The sequence below is a fragment of the Benincasa hispida genome, chromosome 9 (assembly GCF_027475165.1).
Source record: "Benincasa hispida cultivar pf3 chromosome 9, pf3_genome.v1.1, whole genome shotgun sequence".
Classification (NCBI taxonomy): domain Eukaryota; kingdom Viridiplantae; phylum Streptophyta; class Magnoliopsida; order Cucurbitales; family Cucurbitaceae; genus Benincasa; species Benincasa hispida.
The window spans coordinates 26180666-26199233 of NC_143486.1; the positions used below are offsets into that span (position 1 = coordinate 26180666).

General features: G+C 31.5%; 2 protein-coding genes across 4 annotated transcripts; one reads left to right on the plus strand and one right to left on the minus strand.

Moving 5' to 3' along the window:
- The first annotated feature begins 695 nt into the window (after nucleotides 1–695).
- LOC120086029 (homocysteine S-methyltransferase 2) lies at nucleotides 696–5350 on the plus strand. 2 transcript variants are annotated; one of them, XM_039042428.2, is made up of 7 exons: nucleotides 696–1071; nucleotides 2128–2184; nucleotides 2270–2499; nucleotides 2714–2843; nucleotides 3101–3304; nucleotides 3780–3851; nucleotides 4840–5350. In XM_039042428.2, exons 1-7 carry the CDS (start codon nucleotides 889–891, stop codon nucleotides 4978–4980), a joined length of 1017 nt encoding a protein of 338 aa, XP_038898356.1. In that variant the 5' UTR covers nucleotides 696–888; the 3' UTR covers nucleotides 4981–5350. The 2 variants fall into 2 exon arrangements, with proteins under 2 accessions (XP_038898356.1, XP_038898357.1); XM_039042429.2 differs by having other exon boundaries at nucleotides 756–1741.
- Nucleotides 5351–7432: 2082 nt separating this feature from the next.
- On the minus strand, nucleotides 7433–9814 carry LOC120085061 (uncharacterized). 2 transcript variants are annotated; one of them, XM_039040905.2, is made up of 3 exons: nucleotides 9478–9814; nucleotides 9003–9167; nucleotides 7433–8149 (listed from the first exon to the last, which is right to left on the minus strand). In XM_039040905.2, the coding sequence occupies exons 2-3, from the start codon at nucleotides 9148–9150 to the stop codon at nucleotides 7740–7742; spliced, it is 558 nt and encodes a 185-aa protein (XP_038896833.1). In that variant the 5' UTR covers nucleotides 9151–9167; nucleotides 9478–9814; the 3' UTR covers nucleotides 7433–7739. The 2 variants fall into 2 exon arrangements, with proteins under 2 accessions (XP_038896833.1, XP_038896834.1); XM_039040906.2 differs by having other exon boundaries at nucleotides 9066–9167; nucleotides 9478–9679.
- Between the last annotated feature and the right edge of the window lie 8754 nt (nucleotides 9815–18568).

Here is an 18568-nt window from a genome sequence, read left to right on the forward strand (position 1 = left end):
TTTTTTTTACGATGTGAACCAAGATATACTTCACAGTTCAATATTGAACATGGATATGGACAATCTTCAGAACCCAGAAAATCTAAACGAATTAATTAGTTTTTACAAAAAAAAAAAGTAATGGGAAAAATTCCCCGCGGGAAATCTCTGCCCTGATTCCCGTGGGGAATTTTATAGGGATGAGGAATGAAATGGGGAACGGGGACGGGGATGGGGAATGGCATCCCTGGCCCTGCTCGTGGACATCTCTATCTCTAAACGCTCGCTCAGTATTCTCTATCCAATCGCTTAATATTCTCTCAACAATTGATTACGAACAAATACGCGATTAAACCCTAAAATATAGTCAAACCTTGAATATCAACATGCATTCTTCAAGAAGAATAGTCTCATAACTTTCAGATTATGACGATAATGGCAAGTGCATAGAGACGACCGGCGAGAAAACTGTGAGGAGTTCTCGACAAAAATTCGGAGATAAAATGGGAGCAAATTTGAGAGAAAATTCTTTGAAGAGAAGTGATTTGAGAAGGAAATGAAGGGATCTATTGTTATAAAATATTCATAGAGGTGCGCGGATATCAAACGACTTTTTAAAATTGGGATAATTTTGAAATTTTACATGGACAAAAAGTAAGTGATAGAAAAGTTTTTAGAAAGAGGTTATTAGTAGAAAATTTTTTTATTTTTAAATCATTTTGTGAAATTTTCCGAATTAAAACCCATTTCTGTTTGGGTGAATGAAACGAACAGTTGAAAACGCCCTTCTAACTCCTCGAATCTTGATTAGCCTAACGAAGCTCTGACGGCTGACGAACAAATTCATACTCGAAATTTCCCGTTCTGTGAATCATCGAATCTTTGCTTTTGAGTATTTCAATATCTGCAATGGCGGATACTACTTCCGACCCATTATCATCGGCGTTCATGACAGAATTTCTTAGAAAAGCCGGTGGCACCGCCATTATTGATGGTGGTTTGGCCACTGAGCTGGAACAACACGGCGCCGACCTTAATGATCCGCTTTGGAGTGCCAAATGTCTCCTCACTTCCCCTCACCTTATTCACAGAGTATATCTTTAGCTTTTGGTTTCTTATTTGTTTTTCTCCTGGTGGTTTGGTGGAAGGAAATTGTTAACCTTAATATAATCATAATTTGGATGATTGCTTTCTCAATTTTTTTTAATCTCAAATTCTAGTGACCTCATGTTGTTCTGAAAACCCAATTATAATGTTGGTTTGGCTTATCTGTTAACCTCACTTTAGGATCTCGCTTTTACTTATTTATATGATTGTTCGTTATTCATGTAGGTGGATGAAGGTTTTTTCAGCTGATATTTTACTCCTTTCATGCAAATAGCTCTAGTTTGTAAGGAATTAAATTCTGTTTTCGGTTTCCTGGATGTTGAATTTAGAAATTTGCATTCACCCATTCGATTTTGAGTTTATCACTTATCAGCTCACTTTTAGGTTCGTTTGAGAGTGCTAAAAAGTTCTTTTAGTTTAGGTTAATAACTTTGATGTGTGGTTCTATAGCTCTTAAAAGCATTCATGGTACTTTTGACTTTTCTTGAAAACCATTTTTATGTTTCTCCCGAGTATGATAAATTTTATTTGACAGTATATATATATGTGTTTTTAACTTGGTTATTTCTAAACATAGCTTTTATTGCCTTCATGGTTGTATGAAGCAAAAGTAGGAACAAAGTAACAAGCCAGATGACAGAGGCCCTTCTATCTGGTGGTTTTCTGATTTTTCTTAATTTTCTTACTTTATAATTCAGCATTTTCTATGATGTCATTTGTCTATATGAACTTTTTTTGTTTTGTGGTTTTCTGAATTTTGTCACTTTGCTTACTTTATTAAAAAAATATTGATCATTTTCTATGATGTTATTTTATTTGTCAACAAGAACCTTTAGAAGTGGGATATAAAGCTCGTATGGAGTGAGACTGATAATAAAGTATGAAATGATGAAAGACAATGCAGTCAAGTAATATGTTGATGTTAATGATGATGATGACGACGATGACAACAATTAATAATTAGAATTTAGAATTCTAGTAGAATTTTATGAGTCATTATTGGCTTGGTTTCAATAATTTCTTTGGTATTGTGTGGTGCAGGTACACATGGATTACCTTGAAGCAGGGGCAGATATTATCATCACAGCATCTTATCAAGTAATTCTCCGTTCTGAATTTCTAATGATGTTTCAATCATAAAAAAAAAAAAAAAGTCAAACCAAGTGTCATTTTATCTCCCCAGGCCACAATCCAGGGATTTGAGTCCAAAGGACTTTCAAGAGATGAAAGTGAATCCTTGTTAAGAAAGAGTGTGGAGATCGCCTGTTCAGCACGGGATAATTATTATGACAGGTGTAAATCAAGTACTCCTGATGAGACTCCAGATGGTAAAATTTTCAAAAAACGGCAGATACTTATAGCAGCTTCTGTGGGGAGCTATGGAGCATATTTGGCTGATGGGTCTGAGTACAGGTGAGTTGATTCGTTATTATTATTACTTTCATTTTATCTAAATACTATTTTTCGGGGGGCTTTTACATCGATATATGAAGTTTGATTGGATGTTTCAACAGAATGCAATCTCTTATTTATAAATTTTTTATGCCAACTATTACCGATGCAGAAATTTCTGTCCATTTTCAACTCTGAAGTGATTCAATGTTCTTTTTGTTTCTGCTCTTCGTAGTGGTATTTATGGTGACAATATTACACTTGAGGCTCTGAAAGAATTCCATAGGAGAAGGGTAAAGGTGCTTGCAGAGTCGGGGGCTGACCTGATTGCATTGGAAACCATTCCCAATAAACTTGAAGCTAAGGTATTGGATCCTAATGCATCGAATAACAAGTATGTCATCTTTTCATGGTGTTGCATTTTGGATTTTTGTATATTTGCCATATCTTTGACCATTTCTTTTAGTCGAAATTTTATAGTACAATATGCAATTTCCCCATCGTTGCTTTTGGTTTTTGGGGCTCACTAGTTTCTGGTAAAACGACCACTTTACTCATCATTGTTGCATGCCGTGTAAAGTGTGCATGGACAATTCTTTTGATTATGCATGATATGTGACAGGCATATGCTGAACTCTTGGAGGAAGAAAATATAAGCATTCCTGCATGGTTTGCTTTCAACTCGAAAGATGGTATCCATGTGGTTAGTGGTGATTCTTATTATGAATGTGTTTCGATTGCTGAATCGTGCAGAAATACTGTGGCAATTGGAATCAACTGTACACCGCCTAGGTTTATTCATGGTCTAATATCTTCCATTAAGAAGGTAAGATACCTCATTTTTATTTTTTTATTTAATAGTCTCAATTAAACGATGCACTTCTGTTGAAGTACAGCAATTGAGTAATGTATTTCATTTGTCTGTCATTTTTGTTTCAGAGAGTTGAATGTTAGAGTTTTACGAGGTCAATACCAAGGGATATATATAACCTTTTATTGGTTCTTCTGTTAATCTCTGTATAAAATTTAAAGTCAAAAGAAAAGTTACTTGTTTATTGCGTTAATGTTCTTTCTTCTCCCTTTCTTGAATTTCTTTTATTCTTCACTCGTGATAAATTATAGAAAAGTGGAAGTGTGTTTTTTTTCCTTTTTTTTTTTTTTCTTCTTTTTTATAATTATTTTTTTATCTGTCAATCATATCATGTGAGTCATTTCTTATTTTTTAAATGGATACATCCTTAGTTCCTTATCTGGCTAGCATTAGTGGAGAACTAATTTTTTTTAATGAATCACTCTTTCAGGTCACTACAAAGCCTATAGTGATATATCCAAATAGCGGTGAAAGTTATGATGCGGATCGAAAGGAATGGGTGGTAAGTACATTTCATAACTAATCTTTGTCTCTCTTTTTTCGAGACATTTCTTTGGTTGAAATGAATGTATTTCTCCACTGCACTTTCTAAACATTTATGGAAGAACAGATAAGAGAAATTGTATGGTTTCATTATTTTTTGGTTTCTTACCATGCTGAGACGGAAATTCAATATACATTATGGAAAAATCTTCATGCGGTGGAACACCTTTCAATCTTTTCTTAGCTTTGATAGACTTAACGCATGTCAATTACAAAAAAAATTTCTAGTTCTAATGCTCCATCTAATTTTTTTTTAAAAAAATTACCGTCTGAAGCTAGTGAATCATAACAAGTCTATTGGAAAATCTAAATTGAAGTACATTTGATAAAGAACACGAAGCCAGTTCAGAGTTGAAAATTGAACAAGGTAAGGACCAATGAGGAACTTTTGTGTCCCCATTTCTTTTGCCACCCTTATGATTTTAGTTGCTCAAGCAGCTTGCATTCACCTCCATTAATTCGATTAGGCAACCACTTGATCCTATTTCATTGTGTCTAAAAACTTGTAGGACATTTAATAGGTCGGTGATGACCAGATTGGGCTTTAGAATATGTATTGAATGATTTGGTTTGTATAAATAGTGAAATATAAAATTCTCCTATAATCCAAACAACCATCACCTTGTTAGTATAGAGATCATTCCTATACCAAGGCTAACCATTGATGGTAATTTGTGTCCAATGCTAGTAGATGATCTACTTCTAAATTTACAAATCATTGAAATTGAAGTTCCATTGTGATAGTATTTTGCAGTTCGTAAGAGTTCTGACATAACTAAATTCCATGAATTCTTCTCTCTTTAAAAAGTGATCTAAATTTCATTTCTGAAGGGACAGGTTTGTTATCATTTCCCACAGTTTAAAGCTAGAAATAAGAGGAACAAACTGTTTCACTTAGCCCTTAACTACGGTATTTTAAATTGGATCTTGTTTACTATGTGCCGCAGCAAAATACAGGGGTCTCTGATGATGATTTTGTATCTTATGTAAACGAATGGTGTGAGGCCGGGGCATCATTAGTTGGAGGTTGCTGTCGAACCACTCCAAATACAATCAGAGCTATTTACAGGACCCTCTCAAAGAGATAAGAAAACTATTCTCTAAAGTAACCGTTTTGGTGCATTTCAAGGAGTAACATCTCAGGTAAGTCCAATCTAAGGATGTCTCTTGGATTCATATATGGCGACTTATCTTTCATCGAATTTGACGGTAAGAATCGGCTGATGAATGTAAGGATTATATTTTCTGGAAGTAGATTACTTATCTCCTCCTTTTGCTTGTTCTTAGTTTCTCCTGAATCATGAGTTTATTTGTTGTATTGTATATCGTTATTCGGCTTATGTTTCGTTTATGGTGGCAAGGATTCGGGTAAAATGTTGCATGGATGCACTGGTAAAACGGATTCATTTCAATACAAGTGCTGCTATGTTACGTATGCAGGTTCATTTGAATGTGAAACTATTATCTTATCTGATGGATAGGTTTTCTTTAATTGGTAGTTATAGAAAAAACAGTCTTCTCTTAAGACCTATAAAGAGGATTGAAATTGCCAAGAGAATTAGCTGGCCATTTCGGTCAGAAAATTCTGGAACCTGTGCATTTTCTAGGGAGTTTGAACCTTTTGTCATTCCTCTCAAATGGTAAGTCCTAATTGTCATATCTGAGTTACTATAAATTATTCTGTTAATTGAAGTAGAATATGAAAAATCCACATCTTTGCAGACATGTAACAATCAGTTTGCTATTCTGAATCTCATGGACAGGTGATGAGCTTATCAATGATACCCCGAAACTTTTGAAATCGTTGCAATTAAACTCTAATACTAATCAAGTTATAGTGTTAAGTTTGATTTTAAGGATTATTTGAAACTCAAATATGGATTGAAACAGTTGAGTTCCTATATATATGATTTGGTCATGTCTCACAAGTTGTTTGTCACCCCATATCTGAATATTTGACCCAAAAAAAAAAAAAAAAAGTTGGCAAAAAGTAACACTATATTTGATTGGCTATTTTAGTTGATTATAGAGTTAAAAATAGAGAAAAATGAGTGAGTTTGAAAGGGTTTAAAAATGATATGTGAAGCAGAGTAAATTGAAAAATGGAACCATACAAGAATGCAATCACTTGAATTTATTCCTTTTTTTTTTCCAGAACATGAAACCTGAAACTGTCTAATCGTTAAAAGAATGGAAAATAAGTTTGAGAAAGACAGGGAAAAAACCAATTTTGTTAAGTTTATAAATACTACTTATAAGTGCTTATAAGTTGTTTATCAATCCAAACATGCTTAGTTCTAGTTCACTGGAGAGTTTGTGGAAGTGGTGGAAATTGTATAATAATATTTTCCCTTCCAAGTATAAATTAATCAGTGGGGTATGTGTTGTGGGAAGGAACTTTGGGACGTTGGGACAGGGCAAAACAATTGGGGAAGTTGATTGCACCTTCTGTTCTAGACTTTGCGACTGTTGGTGTCTCCATTCAATGTGGGTATGTAGGTGACAGAAAATAGGTCTAAATTGGAGTTCTCTCGTTTCTGCGTGAGGTATTGGAGATTGTGGATGGGTCGAAACTCTGTAAATCAGGTACTACCGATGGAAAAGGTGAAGCTACTTGCGGAATGGGTTTTTTACGATGCTCAGGAGCATGTGGAGCAGCCGTACGTGAATACGGTTGTTCAGCAGGTGGGACGCGTGGTGGAGAGGCATTCGACTGGCTGTAACTGGAGCTACCGTTTAATTTGGCGCTTTAACTAAACGGATAGGTCAGTGGAATCGACGAGTACGGGGCTGGGAGTTGTATTGCGCAGTTCCAAAGGTGAGGTGATGGCTGCTAGTTCAAAATTTTTGGAGTTTGTTGGTGGAAGATTTTGAGCCTTCTGTTTGGGCCAAATAGTTGGTGAGATAGGTCTTACAAATGTTTTGGGTTGAATTTGATTCCCAAATATTTGTAAAGGTCATTTATGAAAACTCTATGGACTAATCCCATTTTGGAGTTATTTTAGATGAGATTAGAGAGTGGATGATTCGTATTCATATTTTGGGCTTTAATTTCATTTCTCATAAATTAGTTGGGTAGACTATCTCTAATATGAATCCATGTGGCTTAAGCTTGTGATTAAGCATGATGCTCTAGTTTGTAACCCGATCAGGGTTATTTCTGTTTAATGAAGTATGTTTTCTTCTAAAGGAATAAAAAGACTTTTTTTCTTTATGCCTTTAATGGAAAACAATCTAAGAGCTAAACTTTTTCTTTTTGGATGAGATTTATCCATTTTTACCAAAATAGTCGAAAGAAAAAAAAATTATAATTGGTACAAAGCCTAACTTAATTGAAATTATCAAGTTTGAGTTATATTTTTTAAAAAATAGAAGTGTGATTAAAATGTCAACGTTTCTTTGATGAAATTGAAAGTTTAAGATTCAAATTGATATGGTTAAATTTATGGTGAATCAAAGAAAAATATCCAGTTGAAATTTGGTCGATTACCAGTTCTTGGTGATAAACATCATCTGTCACCATTATATACAACTGTTGGGTTAATGAAGCTGTTTTATCTATTACCATGAAAAACATCATACTTGATACAACTGAACTACCAGTAAAAATGGTACAAAATCAGCTACACCCCATGTTCATATGTACCTTAAATCTGTGAAAATGATTGTTGCCTTTACATATGGGAACCAAACCCGAAACGAATAGCTTTTGTTGATATTTTACAGTGAATGACTTCGGTTCCTGTCAGCTGCTTTTTTTTCATAATATAGTCCATTGTAAATATAACCTTGTAGCATAGAGCTTTGACATGCAATGCATTGTTAACAATTTAGTTGCAACGGAAGATCAAGTATCAAAACCAGAGTAGATGCCACTCTCCCTCAACATTCTCTTTTCTTCTTCGACATAGTTTTTTCCCCTGCTTGCTTGACCAAGCTCTCTTTTCCTCTTTTCTTTCTGGGAGAAGGAAACATTCTTCTTCTCCTTCTCCTTCTCCTTCTCCTTCTCCTTCCGAGTTTGTGCGGTCAGCAGCTGCTCTCCATTTTCTAATGCAGCTCTTGTTTTCTGTCTCTCTTCATACGATTCTTCGGTTTCTCTGTTTTCCCGAGTCTCCCTGCCAGTAGACCATGACCAATCTTGCTTCTCATTCTCTTTTGGAGGTGGTACTTTCAAGACTGATGGACCACCTTTGTAGCCGTGGCGTTTCAATGTATCAAAGTCCACAGCAACGCTCTTCCGCTTTCCTCCAGATTTGACTGTAAACATGAAGCAACACATACACAACCATGAGGAAGCTAATGGCTTTGTTTATCATATTTAGAATAGAGAGAGATGTTGCAAATATTACATGGGATATTGTCTCAATTTGTTATATTCGAACTACATATTCAATGAGTTGTTTTCTTCGTTCACATTCGAATCTTCTAGACCCTTCATGTTTACAGTACTTAAAGATAGAAAATATGTATCAGCCTTCCAGGAAGGTCAAAAGGTCCCAGCTCTTCCTTAAACGTATTAACAAACCAAGATTACTCTTTCTCTTAAACAAAAACAAAAAATTCATTGATATAATGAAAAAAGACTACAGCTCCAAAATACAACAACTCCAAATATAGGACAAATATTGGAGACCAACACAACAAATGAAGAAAACAGGCCTACCATAAACTAAGAGGCACGAAGAACTTAGGGAGAGCCCCATAAGAAACAGATGTTATGCATTCACATCGTTTAAGGGAGCCTAGTCCTATCAATTCAACTTGAATGAACTCAGGAAAACTTAAATACCCATAACTGTATGGCTCAAACTAATTACCTTTATCTTATATATATTAAGTCCAAAAATTGAAAGCAATATACTCAGAAGAATAACTACGGTTATGCAATTCAAACAAAATGTATCATGTAGGGGAAAATAACTAGCATTAGAGCTCCCTTGTATCAGTGTATAGATTACTTTTTTCATTACTTTCTGACACAATACGGATTACTTTATTTACTGAAAATGCAAAACAGAGAGACAGACAATTAAACGGATTCCATGAAGCTTTAGATTACAATTTCATATTCAGCAGTACTAGAAATATTCTCAAGCAAAGTAATTATAACCTTCCACGTCTTTTTCTTTAGAGGAACGGCCAGCTTTAACTCGAAAGCTTGCTTTTGTCTCACCATTATCTTCATCAGCGTCTGAATCTGACTGTGATAAAGATGAGGAATTGTCCTCTTCATCACTCCATGGAATTGCCCTTTTCATGGCAAAGCAAGTTGAATCTGAAGCAAATTATGGTTCAAACTTCAAATCAATCAACCAGAATCCAAATAATGAAAAAGAAAACCCCCTCCCCACAATCACAATACTCAATGGAAAAAACCCAGAATCAGCAAAATAATTTAATTGAAGTCAACTCCAGTACACATAACACAATAAGTTGGTTCATTAAACAACGTCAAAACTGAGCAAAATGGAGTTCATTTGTAAAGCCGAAAAGCATAAACCGCAACAGAGGAAATGCTTCGTGCAATTCGAAATTGGAATAAACAACAAGATTCATGGAGAAAGATAGAAGGAGGAGAGTAATACCAAGTAGAAATTTGAAGCCCGAAGCTGGCGAATGAGCTTTGATTTGAAATTTAGGGATTGTGAGAATCTGGAAGAGGAAAGTAAAGCCCTTTCCCGGATGGGTTCATGGGGCTTAGGGTTCTTTCGAATGGGTTCACGACCATCAAAATTGGATCATTGGAAGTATAGTGACTCAATTTGAATAAATTTTATTTCAAATGATGAAGATCAAATTGTTATTCTAATTATAAATATTTAGAGAATTTTTATAATTAAAAAAATAATAAAAATTATTTAAGTAAAATTTTAATATTATTTAATAGATATCAATAGAAATTTATCGATATCTATTCGTTTTTTTCGTTATTTTTGTATTATTTTTATTATATTTAAAGTAGTGACATTTTTTTTTATTTTTATATATTGTAATTCTTTTACAATGTAATAGAAAGGTCAACCTTATCTTATATTGATGTTGATTATTGATCCTGAGGGAATGTGAAGATGTCAACATATAAATAGAAATTTAATCACATGGTTAACTTTGAAAATTCTCCTCTATTATTTTATAATAGGTTCATTTTTTAAAAAAATTTAAAGTAGGTTATTTTAATTGTCTTTAGAAAGTCACTAAGAAAAAAATTATAAACTCTTTTTTTTTTTTTTTGAGTTATAAATTGTTAATTTTGTAGATACTAAAAGAGCACAAACTTTTAATTTTCGTTTAATAGGTCGTTTGTTTTAGGTGTGTCTATTAACTTGACCTTTTAGACCATTTTTTTTGTTTCACAAAACTCAAACTTTTAGAATGGTTTTTCTAAAATAAAAATTTATGATTACGATGGTTTAAAAAGTACGAGTGTCTTACACCAACAAATCACTAATAACCCAATTTGTTGGATAAAGTATATTTTTGAATCTCTAATCTTTTGGTGGACAATATAATTCTTATCTAAACTATATTTAGGTTGGCTTATCGGTTTCCAATACACTTAGATCCCCTTTGATAACTATTTATGCTCGTAATCATTTTGTTTTTTGTTTTTTATTTTTGAAAATTAAATCTATTTCTTTTCATTCTTACAATGGTTTACATATTTCTTAACTACATGAGTTGAATTATTATCAAAATTCCAAAAACAAAAATAAATTTTCAAAAACTATTTTTTCTAGTTTTAAAAAATTGGCTTCATTTTTAAAAATATTGGTAAAAAGTAAATAGCACGACAAGAAATTTAAGAGTGGAAGGAGTTTTTATATACTTAATTTTTAAAAATAAAAAATCAAATGATTAACAAGTGGAATTTTTGTTTTTTAAAAGACTTGTTTTCGTTTTTAGAATATGAAGTTGTTACAAAATACCAAACAAATAAATATCAATTAAAATATTTGAAGTTGCAAAATTTTAAACTAGCATATAATCATGCAAACAAAACACAGTTGGTATGATTTTGCTGCTTTTAATGTTGGGCCTGCTCCAACTAGCCTTTAACATAGCCCATTTGGCCCATAACAAATTTAGCTTTCTAATTAGCTTATTTATGACATTAATTCTCCTCCTTCTTCACTGACTTTTAACACGAAATTTGATTGTGTTCTATTTTCTATGTGATTGTTATATGATTGTTATTTGATTTTCATTTGATATTTATTATTATATGATTGTTATCTGATTACTATATGATATACTGATTATTGTCTGATTACTGAATGATTGTTATTTGATACTGATTGTTATCTAATTGCTATCTTACATTGATACTAATTGTTGTCTGATTACAACAATCAAATACCGATTACTATTTGATTACTATTTAATTGCTATTTGATATTGAGTACTTTGCGATTGTCTGATTATCATGCAATTTCCGTTTGATGTTTGACGCCATAATTGGGATAATTGATACCATAATTATTTTACGTAGTTTGATATGAGATTTGATAATTGAGGATTTGGATAATTTGAAATATTTGAAATTTAGAAATTTAGAATTGAATTAGGAAATTTTGATTTATTGGTTTTAATATGAAATTTGAAGTTTGAGCAATATATATATAAGAAGAAAAATGATAAAAATACACCTGTTTAGAATTGATACATTTGTAAAGAAGGAAATAACATAAAAACTCCATTCAACATTATGATGTTCGTCACCACAATTCAATTTAATTAAAAAAAAAATCTCAAGAAAAAACAGAGAAAAGAAATATCAAAGTGTTTTCAACCACAAGACCCTACAAAATCAAAGAAAAAAGATAGTGAAAAGAGGAAACAACTTGTAATGTCACCAATAATGAAGAAGGCAAAGTCAATATGACGAGAATCCACTTTTAAATGAGTTATAAAATTTAGGGCATTTAAAAAACTTTGATAAATCTTTTATTTTTTAATTATGACGATACTAACTTATCAAGGAGGAAGAATCTCCTAAATCAAATTAAAAAAAAAAATCGTAGTGGAGGAAAAAAAAAAAGGAGGAACGTGAAATATGGGCAATTTTGGAGTAAATAATATACTAAGTTCCCGATTTGAAAATTTTACCACATTTGCAAAATAAAAAATATGGGTGACACGCTTGTTTTATAGTATTTTTAAATTACTATTCATTACAAATTTCCTTATAAGATAAGATTGTAGGTTTTTTTTAAAATTTATTTTACTAAATTAGTTTTTTAATTTTTACCAATGTAAAACCCACACTAGATGTCATTTTTTAATAAATAAAAAAAATTGTGTTTCATAATTATTTCTTGTTTCTATTTTCCTTTTATTGAAAAATAAACCAAATATGTTTAATATAATATAATTGATCGTTTCTTGTTCTCCAAGATTTTAGATTAAAAAATATAAATTTTAAATTTATATATTCAATTTATGTGCTTTAATTTGTTTAAAAAGTATTTATTACGCATTTTATAAGTTGAGAATGATCAATAGTGCTTTTATTTCCGTTTTGAGAGAAAAAAAAAAAAAAAACTAAAAGCGAGAAAGAACAAGAAACTTGATCTTTTTATTTTTGTAATCTTTCATATGATTTTCGATTTTTTTTTTTTAAGAAATGAGAAATATCAACATTTATCAAACAAGAAATAGAAAACAATGTCCTAAAAATCTTATTATTTTAGTAAAAACACTAAAACATGGGCACAAAATGAACTATACAAAAATACTCTACCATAATTATTACAATAATTTGTTAAGTTCACAACTTCGTAAAGTTCTTTCAAATAAAATTAATGGATAGGGGCTATAGTAAATTTGATAAATACTTTCTTAATATTTTTTTCGTTCATGAGTTTAGAAGTTTACATGGTATTTATCTGAGAAGAAAATGATACAACAAGATTGAAGTTTTAACGTTGGAAATGATGTTTTTATTTTGATAGTCAAGATTGAAACCTTATATATTACTAATTAACCCTATATTATTTGTTTAACCCTATATTACCAAAATTGTTTTAGAATGGGTTAAAGATAATCTAAAATATTTTTATGGAAATTTTTAAGTCTGAGTTAATTTGAAAAAGAGAAAGAAAGAAAAAAAAGAGGTTGTATCCCAAATCCAATCAATTAGGTTGAATTTGTGGGTTTCTTGTAAAGATATAGAGCCACATGATATTTGGCAATATGTGTGAAAGTGATTGAAAATTGACACCGACAGAAATGCATGCAACAATCAACCTTGTATTTATGTACCTTCACAAAGAAAATTTCAAAATGTGGGCAAATCATTTTGTTGTAAATAAGGACAAAGTAAATAAATGCAACTTAATTTTGATTTGAAAATAATATAGACCTCAATAAATCATGTGTGGAGTTTTGGTTTGGATAAAGTTATTTGTTTAGTGCAATAAATAAATAAATAAATTTGGTATTAATTAGGTGCACCTATCTCTAAACGGTAAGATAATCATTAAGAAAAATTAACGTGACAAATAGTCTTTTTAAAAAATTTGATTTTTTTAATTGTGTATAAAAAATATTGAATTAAATACAATCTCACATAATTATTGTTCATAATAATATAGAAAGGGTTAAGTTAATTTTTTTTTTTTTTTTTTTGCAACAACTAAAATCAAAGAGGCAACTGAAACAAAAAGTCGCTAATAATCAAGGCTGAGTTTATTTATTTGTTTTTTCTTTGAATAGTTGAGGTGAGATAATTTAACACACGGACATCCTAGTCTTCTGTACATATGCATGTTGAACTAAGTTCTTGTTGATGGTTGAGATTTATTTTGACGAAATGGAAGTGAATATTTTATACCAAACTAAACTAGCTTGACTTGTACATTCTTAATTTAATTGTTGGTTAAAATATCATTTTGAATTCTAAATTTTAGAATTTGTTTAATTTTAACCTATATTTTCAAATGTTCAATTTTAATTTTTATAATTCCAATAAATTTTAAATTTAGTCCCTATTATAAGTTTGTTACTAATTCTTTTCCGAACTTTTTTATTATCTATTAACATTTTTACTATAAATTTTGGATACATATTTATATTTTCTTACATAAAATTATTATTATTACTTGACCAATTTAATATAAGTTAATTTTGAAGGATTAAATTTAAAATTTATTGAAAATACAAAAACTCAAATCAGACATTTGAAAGTGCAGAGGTTAAAATTGAAAAAACTTCAAATTGCAAGGACCAAATGATATTTTGACCTTTATTTCTAACTTTGTCATTGACTCAATATATGGAATTAAGTTTCACCATTGTTAACATTTTTTTAAAAAAAATAATAAAATCTATCTAATGAATAATTATTTTACATGTTCCGTTTGATAACTATTTAATTTTTTTAAAAAATTAAGTCTATTAATATTAAGATGATCATAAGTCTAATACCAATTATTAAGAACAACCAACTATATATCTTTACAAAAATATGATTTTATTTTTAATTTCACTAAAAAAAATTTGTAACATCGAAGATAATTTTTCTCACTAATATACCATAAATTTCTTGTTTTTTTTCTAGGCATCCAACAAAACATTTCAAATTTGTATAAAAAAATGTTATTAAAGACATCCATATTATATTTTGAATTAATGCATTGTAGGAAGACAAGAATAAGTAACCATGACAAAATCAATAAATCAATTATGTTGTTAAAATAAGTGCACTTTGTTTCAAAGGGTTTTTTTTTTTTTTCCGCAAGAATTTTAAAAGAAAATTGTGTGTGATTGTTATAATAGTAGCTTCTTTCTAAGAGTTATAATAAATTCTTATGTTTTTTAGATTTGTTCAAATAAAATTTGGTTTAAATCAATATATATGGCATTTAGATTGAGAAGCACTCTTAAAATTAATAATTAAGTATATACTAATATTTTTAAAGAATTACACAAATATAGAAAAATTTATTAGTGATAGACTATATCGCCGATAGACTCTTATTCTTAATCATTAACGAACTTCTATTAGCCGTATGAATCTAAAATTTGTTATATTTAAAATTCTTTTTTATTGTGTTATATTACAAATACTTTTAATGGTAGAGTTACTCACAAAAAATGGTAAAAGTGATTAGGATAATTAAGCTCATAACCCACACTTTTTATGTTTGCAAAAATAGCAAAATAGAAGCCTAGCCCACAGATATATAATCCTGCTATTCACGACACATTTCCTAAAATTTAGGATTTTATTTTATCTCTGTTGTGAATTTGAGAAGCACAACGAAACACAGATACCAATAAAATATAATAATAAAATTAATATAATAATAAAATAAATTAATTGAACATAATATATAAATAAATAAAATAAAATAAAATAGTAAAATATAAAATAAGAAATTTATCTAAATTCTTCACTTTCTCCAATTTTCATGGAATTTGCCCAATGTGTATATCTTCCAAAATCCACAAAATGCCACTATTTATAAGCAATTTGACAAGTAGGAGGTGGATTACATGGACACTAATAATGTGTAATGTTGAGACACATAGACAATACTTTGGGAAATGGGGGCATAACACATGGTCAATAGACACTAAGCATGAGCACCTAATGGGTATCTATTATCATAATATTTATAATACTTCCCCTTATATGCCCATTATATATATGAAATATGTCTCACTAAAACCTTACTAGGAAAAAACCTCATAGGAAAAAATTCCTAGTAAAGGAAAAAGAGTACATATTTCATATAATCTATACTTTTACAAGAATATATTTGTTCCCCCTCATGAAAACATCACTCAAAATCTCTAAGTCGTTGTATTCCAATATTGTGCACCAATTTTTCAAAGGTTGTAGTAGGTAATGCTTTTATAAATAAGTCTGTCAGGTTATCTTTCGAACAAACTTGTTATATAGTGATGTCGTCATTTTCTTCAAGATCATGAGTATAGAAAAGCTTTGGTGAAATATGCTTTGTTCTATCTCCTTTAATATATCTTCATTTGATTTGAGATATGCATGTTGTGTTGTCTTTGTATAATATTGTTAGAAGTCTTTTATTAGAAGACAAATCACATGTTCAACAAATGTGTTCAGGATGATGCCCTAAACTCTCGTGTCCTGTAGTTTGTAAACAAAATTTTGAACAAATGCTTGTGATGTATAATATATGATATTTTCTTCACTTTTGTCTATGAACATTGGATGTTTTATTTGCTTTACCACAAACCAATAAATTAAGATCTCTGGTTGTCGTTTATAACTTAAGCATGTATGTGGAGACATACAGGTGGATCATATCTTAAGTGATAACCAAAATGGTCTGTAGTATATGGATATAGGAGGGAAACCTTATCTTGGTAACGCTAAGGATGCGGCCCACTTTGTAGGATAGTTACAAGTGTTGTGACTTGCTACAAATGGTCTGATTCTGATCATTCATGTGGGGACATGCAAGTGAGAGCGTCCTATACAAAGGAGTTTGTATACGACTGGACCACGAAGTGTTATAGTCTCGTTATATAACGTCGTTAATGACAGAGATTTCACTTCACTAAGATGACCATAGGTAACATGACCTCAATCCTGAGTGAGTTGGAAACTCCTGCCTTTGAGGGCGGTCCTTTGATTTGCATGGGTGCGAGTGGCCAAATCGCCGACTCAAACCTACCACTTTTGGGATTCGTCTGATTTGGGAGCTGGGAACTCAACTACACGAGATGGAATTCACTCCTTCTCCGAAGTAGGGTAAGTAGATAGATTTCTCCCTTAAGGGCTAATTCCGGGGCTTGAACGATGTGGCGCCACACACCTTCTCATAGCCCGAGAAGTATCCACACATAGTAGGACTATGTTGTATTGTTCATTAGAGAGATCAGTAGTACTTAACGAGTTAGATGTAACTACAGGGGCAAAACGATAAATTGGCCCAGTTATACTTACGAGCATCTGTGAAGGGTTATCTACTGTTGATTGGTTATATCCGATGGACACAGAAATATATATGTGGTGAGAAGAGTGCAGTTGTCAGTCTTTAGTAGAATGCCTGACAGTTAACGGATGGTAGATTTTGTGGCTAAAGAGTTTAGTCAGCTATTCACGTACCGTTGGAGCTTTGAGCCATAGATCCATAAGGTCCCCTTGGTAGCTCAATGGATTCAAGTTGAGAATCAGTTTTTGGGCCAATTTGAAATGTTCAAATTGACAAGAGGGAGTTCATTATATGTATAATTGAACTGGTTAATTATATACGATATGATTGACATTATGTATGAGATGCATTATTTGGAGAAAAATGATATAAATATGATTTATATCTAGTGGAGGATAAGAGGCTATGGTTCATATGTTACATTTGATGTGATATTAAACCATAAATTAATGAATATAATATGATTATATTTATTACTTATTTTTGGACGATTATAGGATAATTGTGCTGGCATTTTCTCTGAAACCGTGTGATAGTAGAGGTTAATTCAGTTTTTGTAACTGAAGAATAAAATGAAAATCGTTTTCATTTTGCAAAGAGATCAAACATTTGCTCACATTTGGTGTATACTGCCTATCGCATAGCAAACCGAGAGCCAACATTTCATTTTGCAAAGTAATCAGACATTCGCTCACATTTGGTGTATACTGCCTAACGCCTAGCAAATCAAGAGCCTACATTTCATTTTGCAAAGAAATCAGACATTTGCTCATATTTGGTGTATACTGCCTATCGCATAGCAAATCGAGAGCCTACACGATAGTTCAACGTTTCTAAACGATTGTATACACACACGCAACTTAATAAACGATTGCATAGGATTTGCTAAATGATCATCTAGATTTTTCCTAAACGATCGCACGCCTGAGCGTTTACTAAACGATCGTCTATATGATCATGACCCTTTTATTAAACGATCGTGTACCTCTTCTTAAATGATCAAGCATCGTTTATACGATAGACCTCTGATATTCTCCCACTTGCTTGGTCGTGGTATATGATCGTCTCTTTCTCCTTCCCTCTGCCAAATCTAACATATCTCACACCTCTTGGATTCTCACACCGAGAATACCGAGGGTTCTAAGTGGTGGTGTCCTCCTTTCTATTGTGTTCGTGTAGAGTCCGTTCGTGGGTAGACGACTAGGTTTTTGGTGGACGATTACTTGGGCATTCTCTACAAGAGCAAGAGGAGCAATCCTTGGCGAGAACGAGATTTTCTATGAAGAAGGGTTCTTCAACTGGTATGTATCTCTTCTCTTTATTGTTTAGTTTTTAAAGCATGTTGTTAATTTGTTGTATATTGCATAACTAGTCTGTTAGATTATGAATGCGTTAATTCTGTCACAATAAGTCTGGAACGATCTTGCTTCTGCTCAGAGGTACTCTTTGATAAGAGTTCCTTTAGTTGAGTCATTGATTTTAGCCATACACATTCTCGACTAGCCTCATGAATTGCAAGAATTTCAGCATGATTTGAGGAAGTAGCTGTTATGGTATGTTTCATTGACCGCCACAATATAACAATTCCACCACATATGAATAGATAACCTGTTTAAGATCTAGTTTGTGTGGATCAGATAAATATCCAGAATCTGCATAACCAACTAGATCAAAATTTGATTTATTTGAATAAAAAAGCTTATATCGATCATTTCTTAGAGATAACAAAGTATATGCTTGATTCCGTTTCTACATC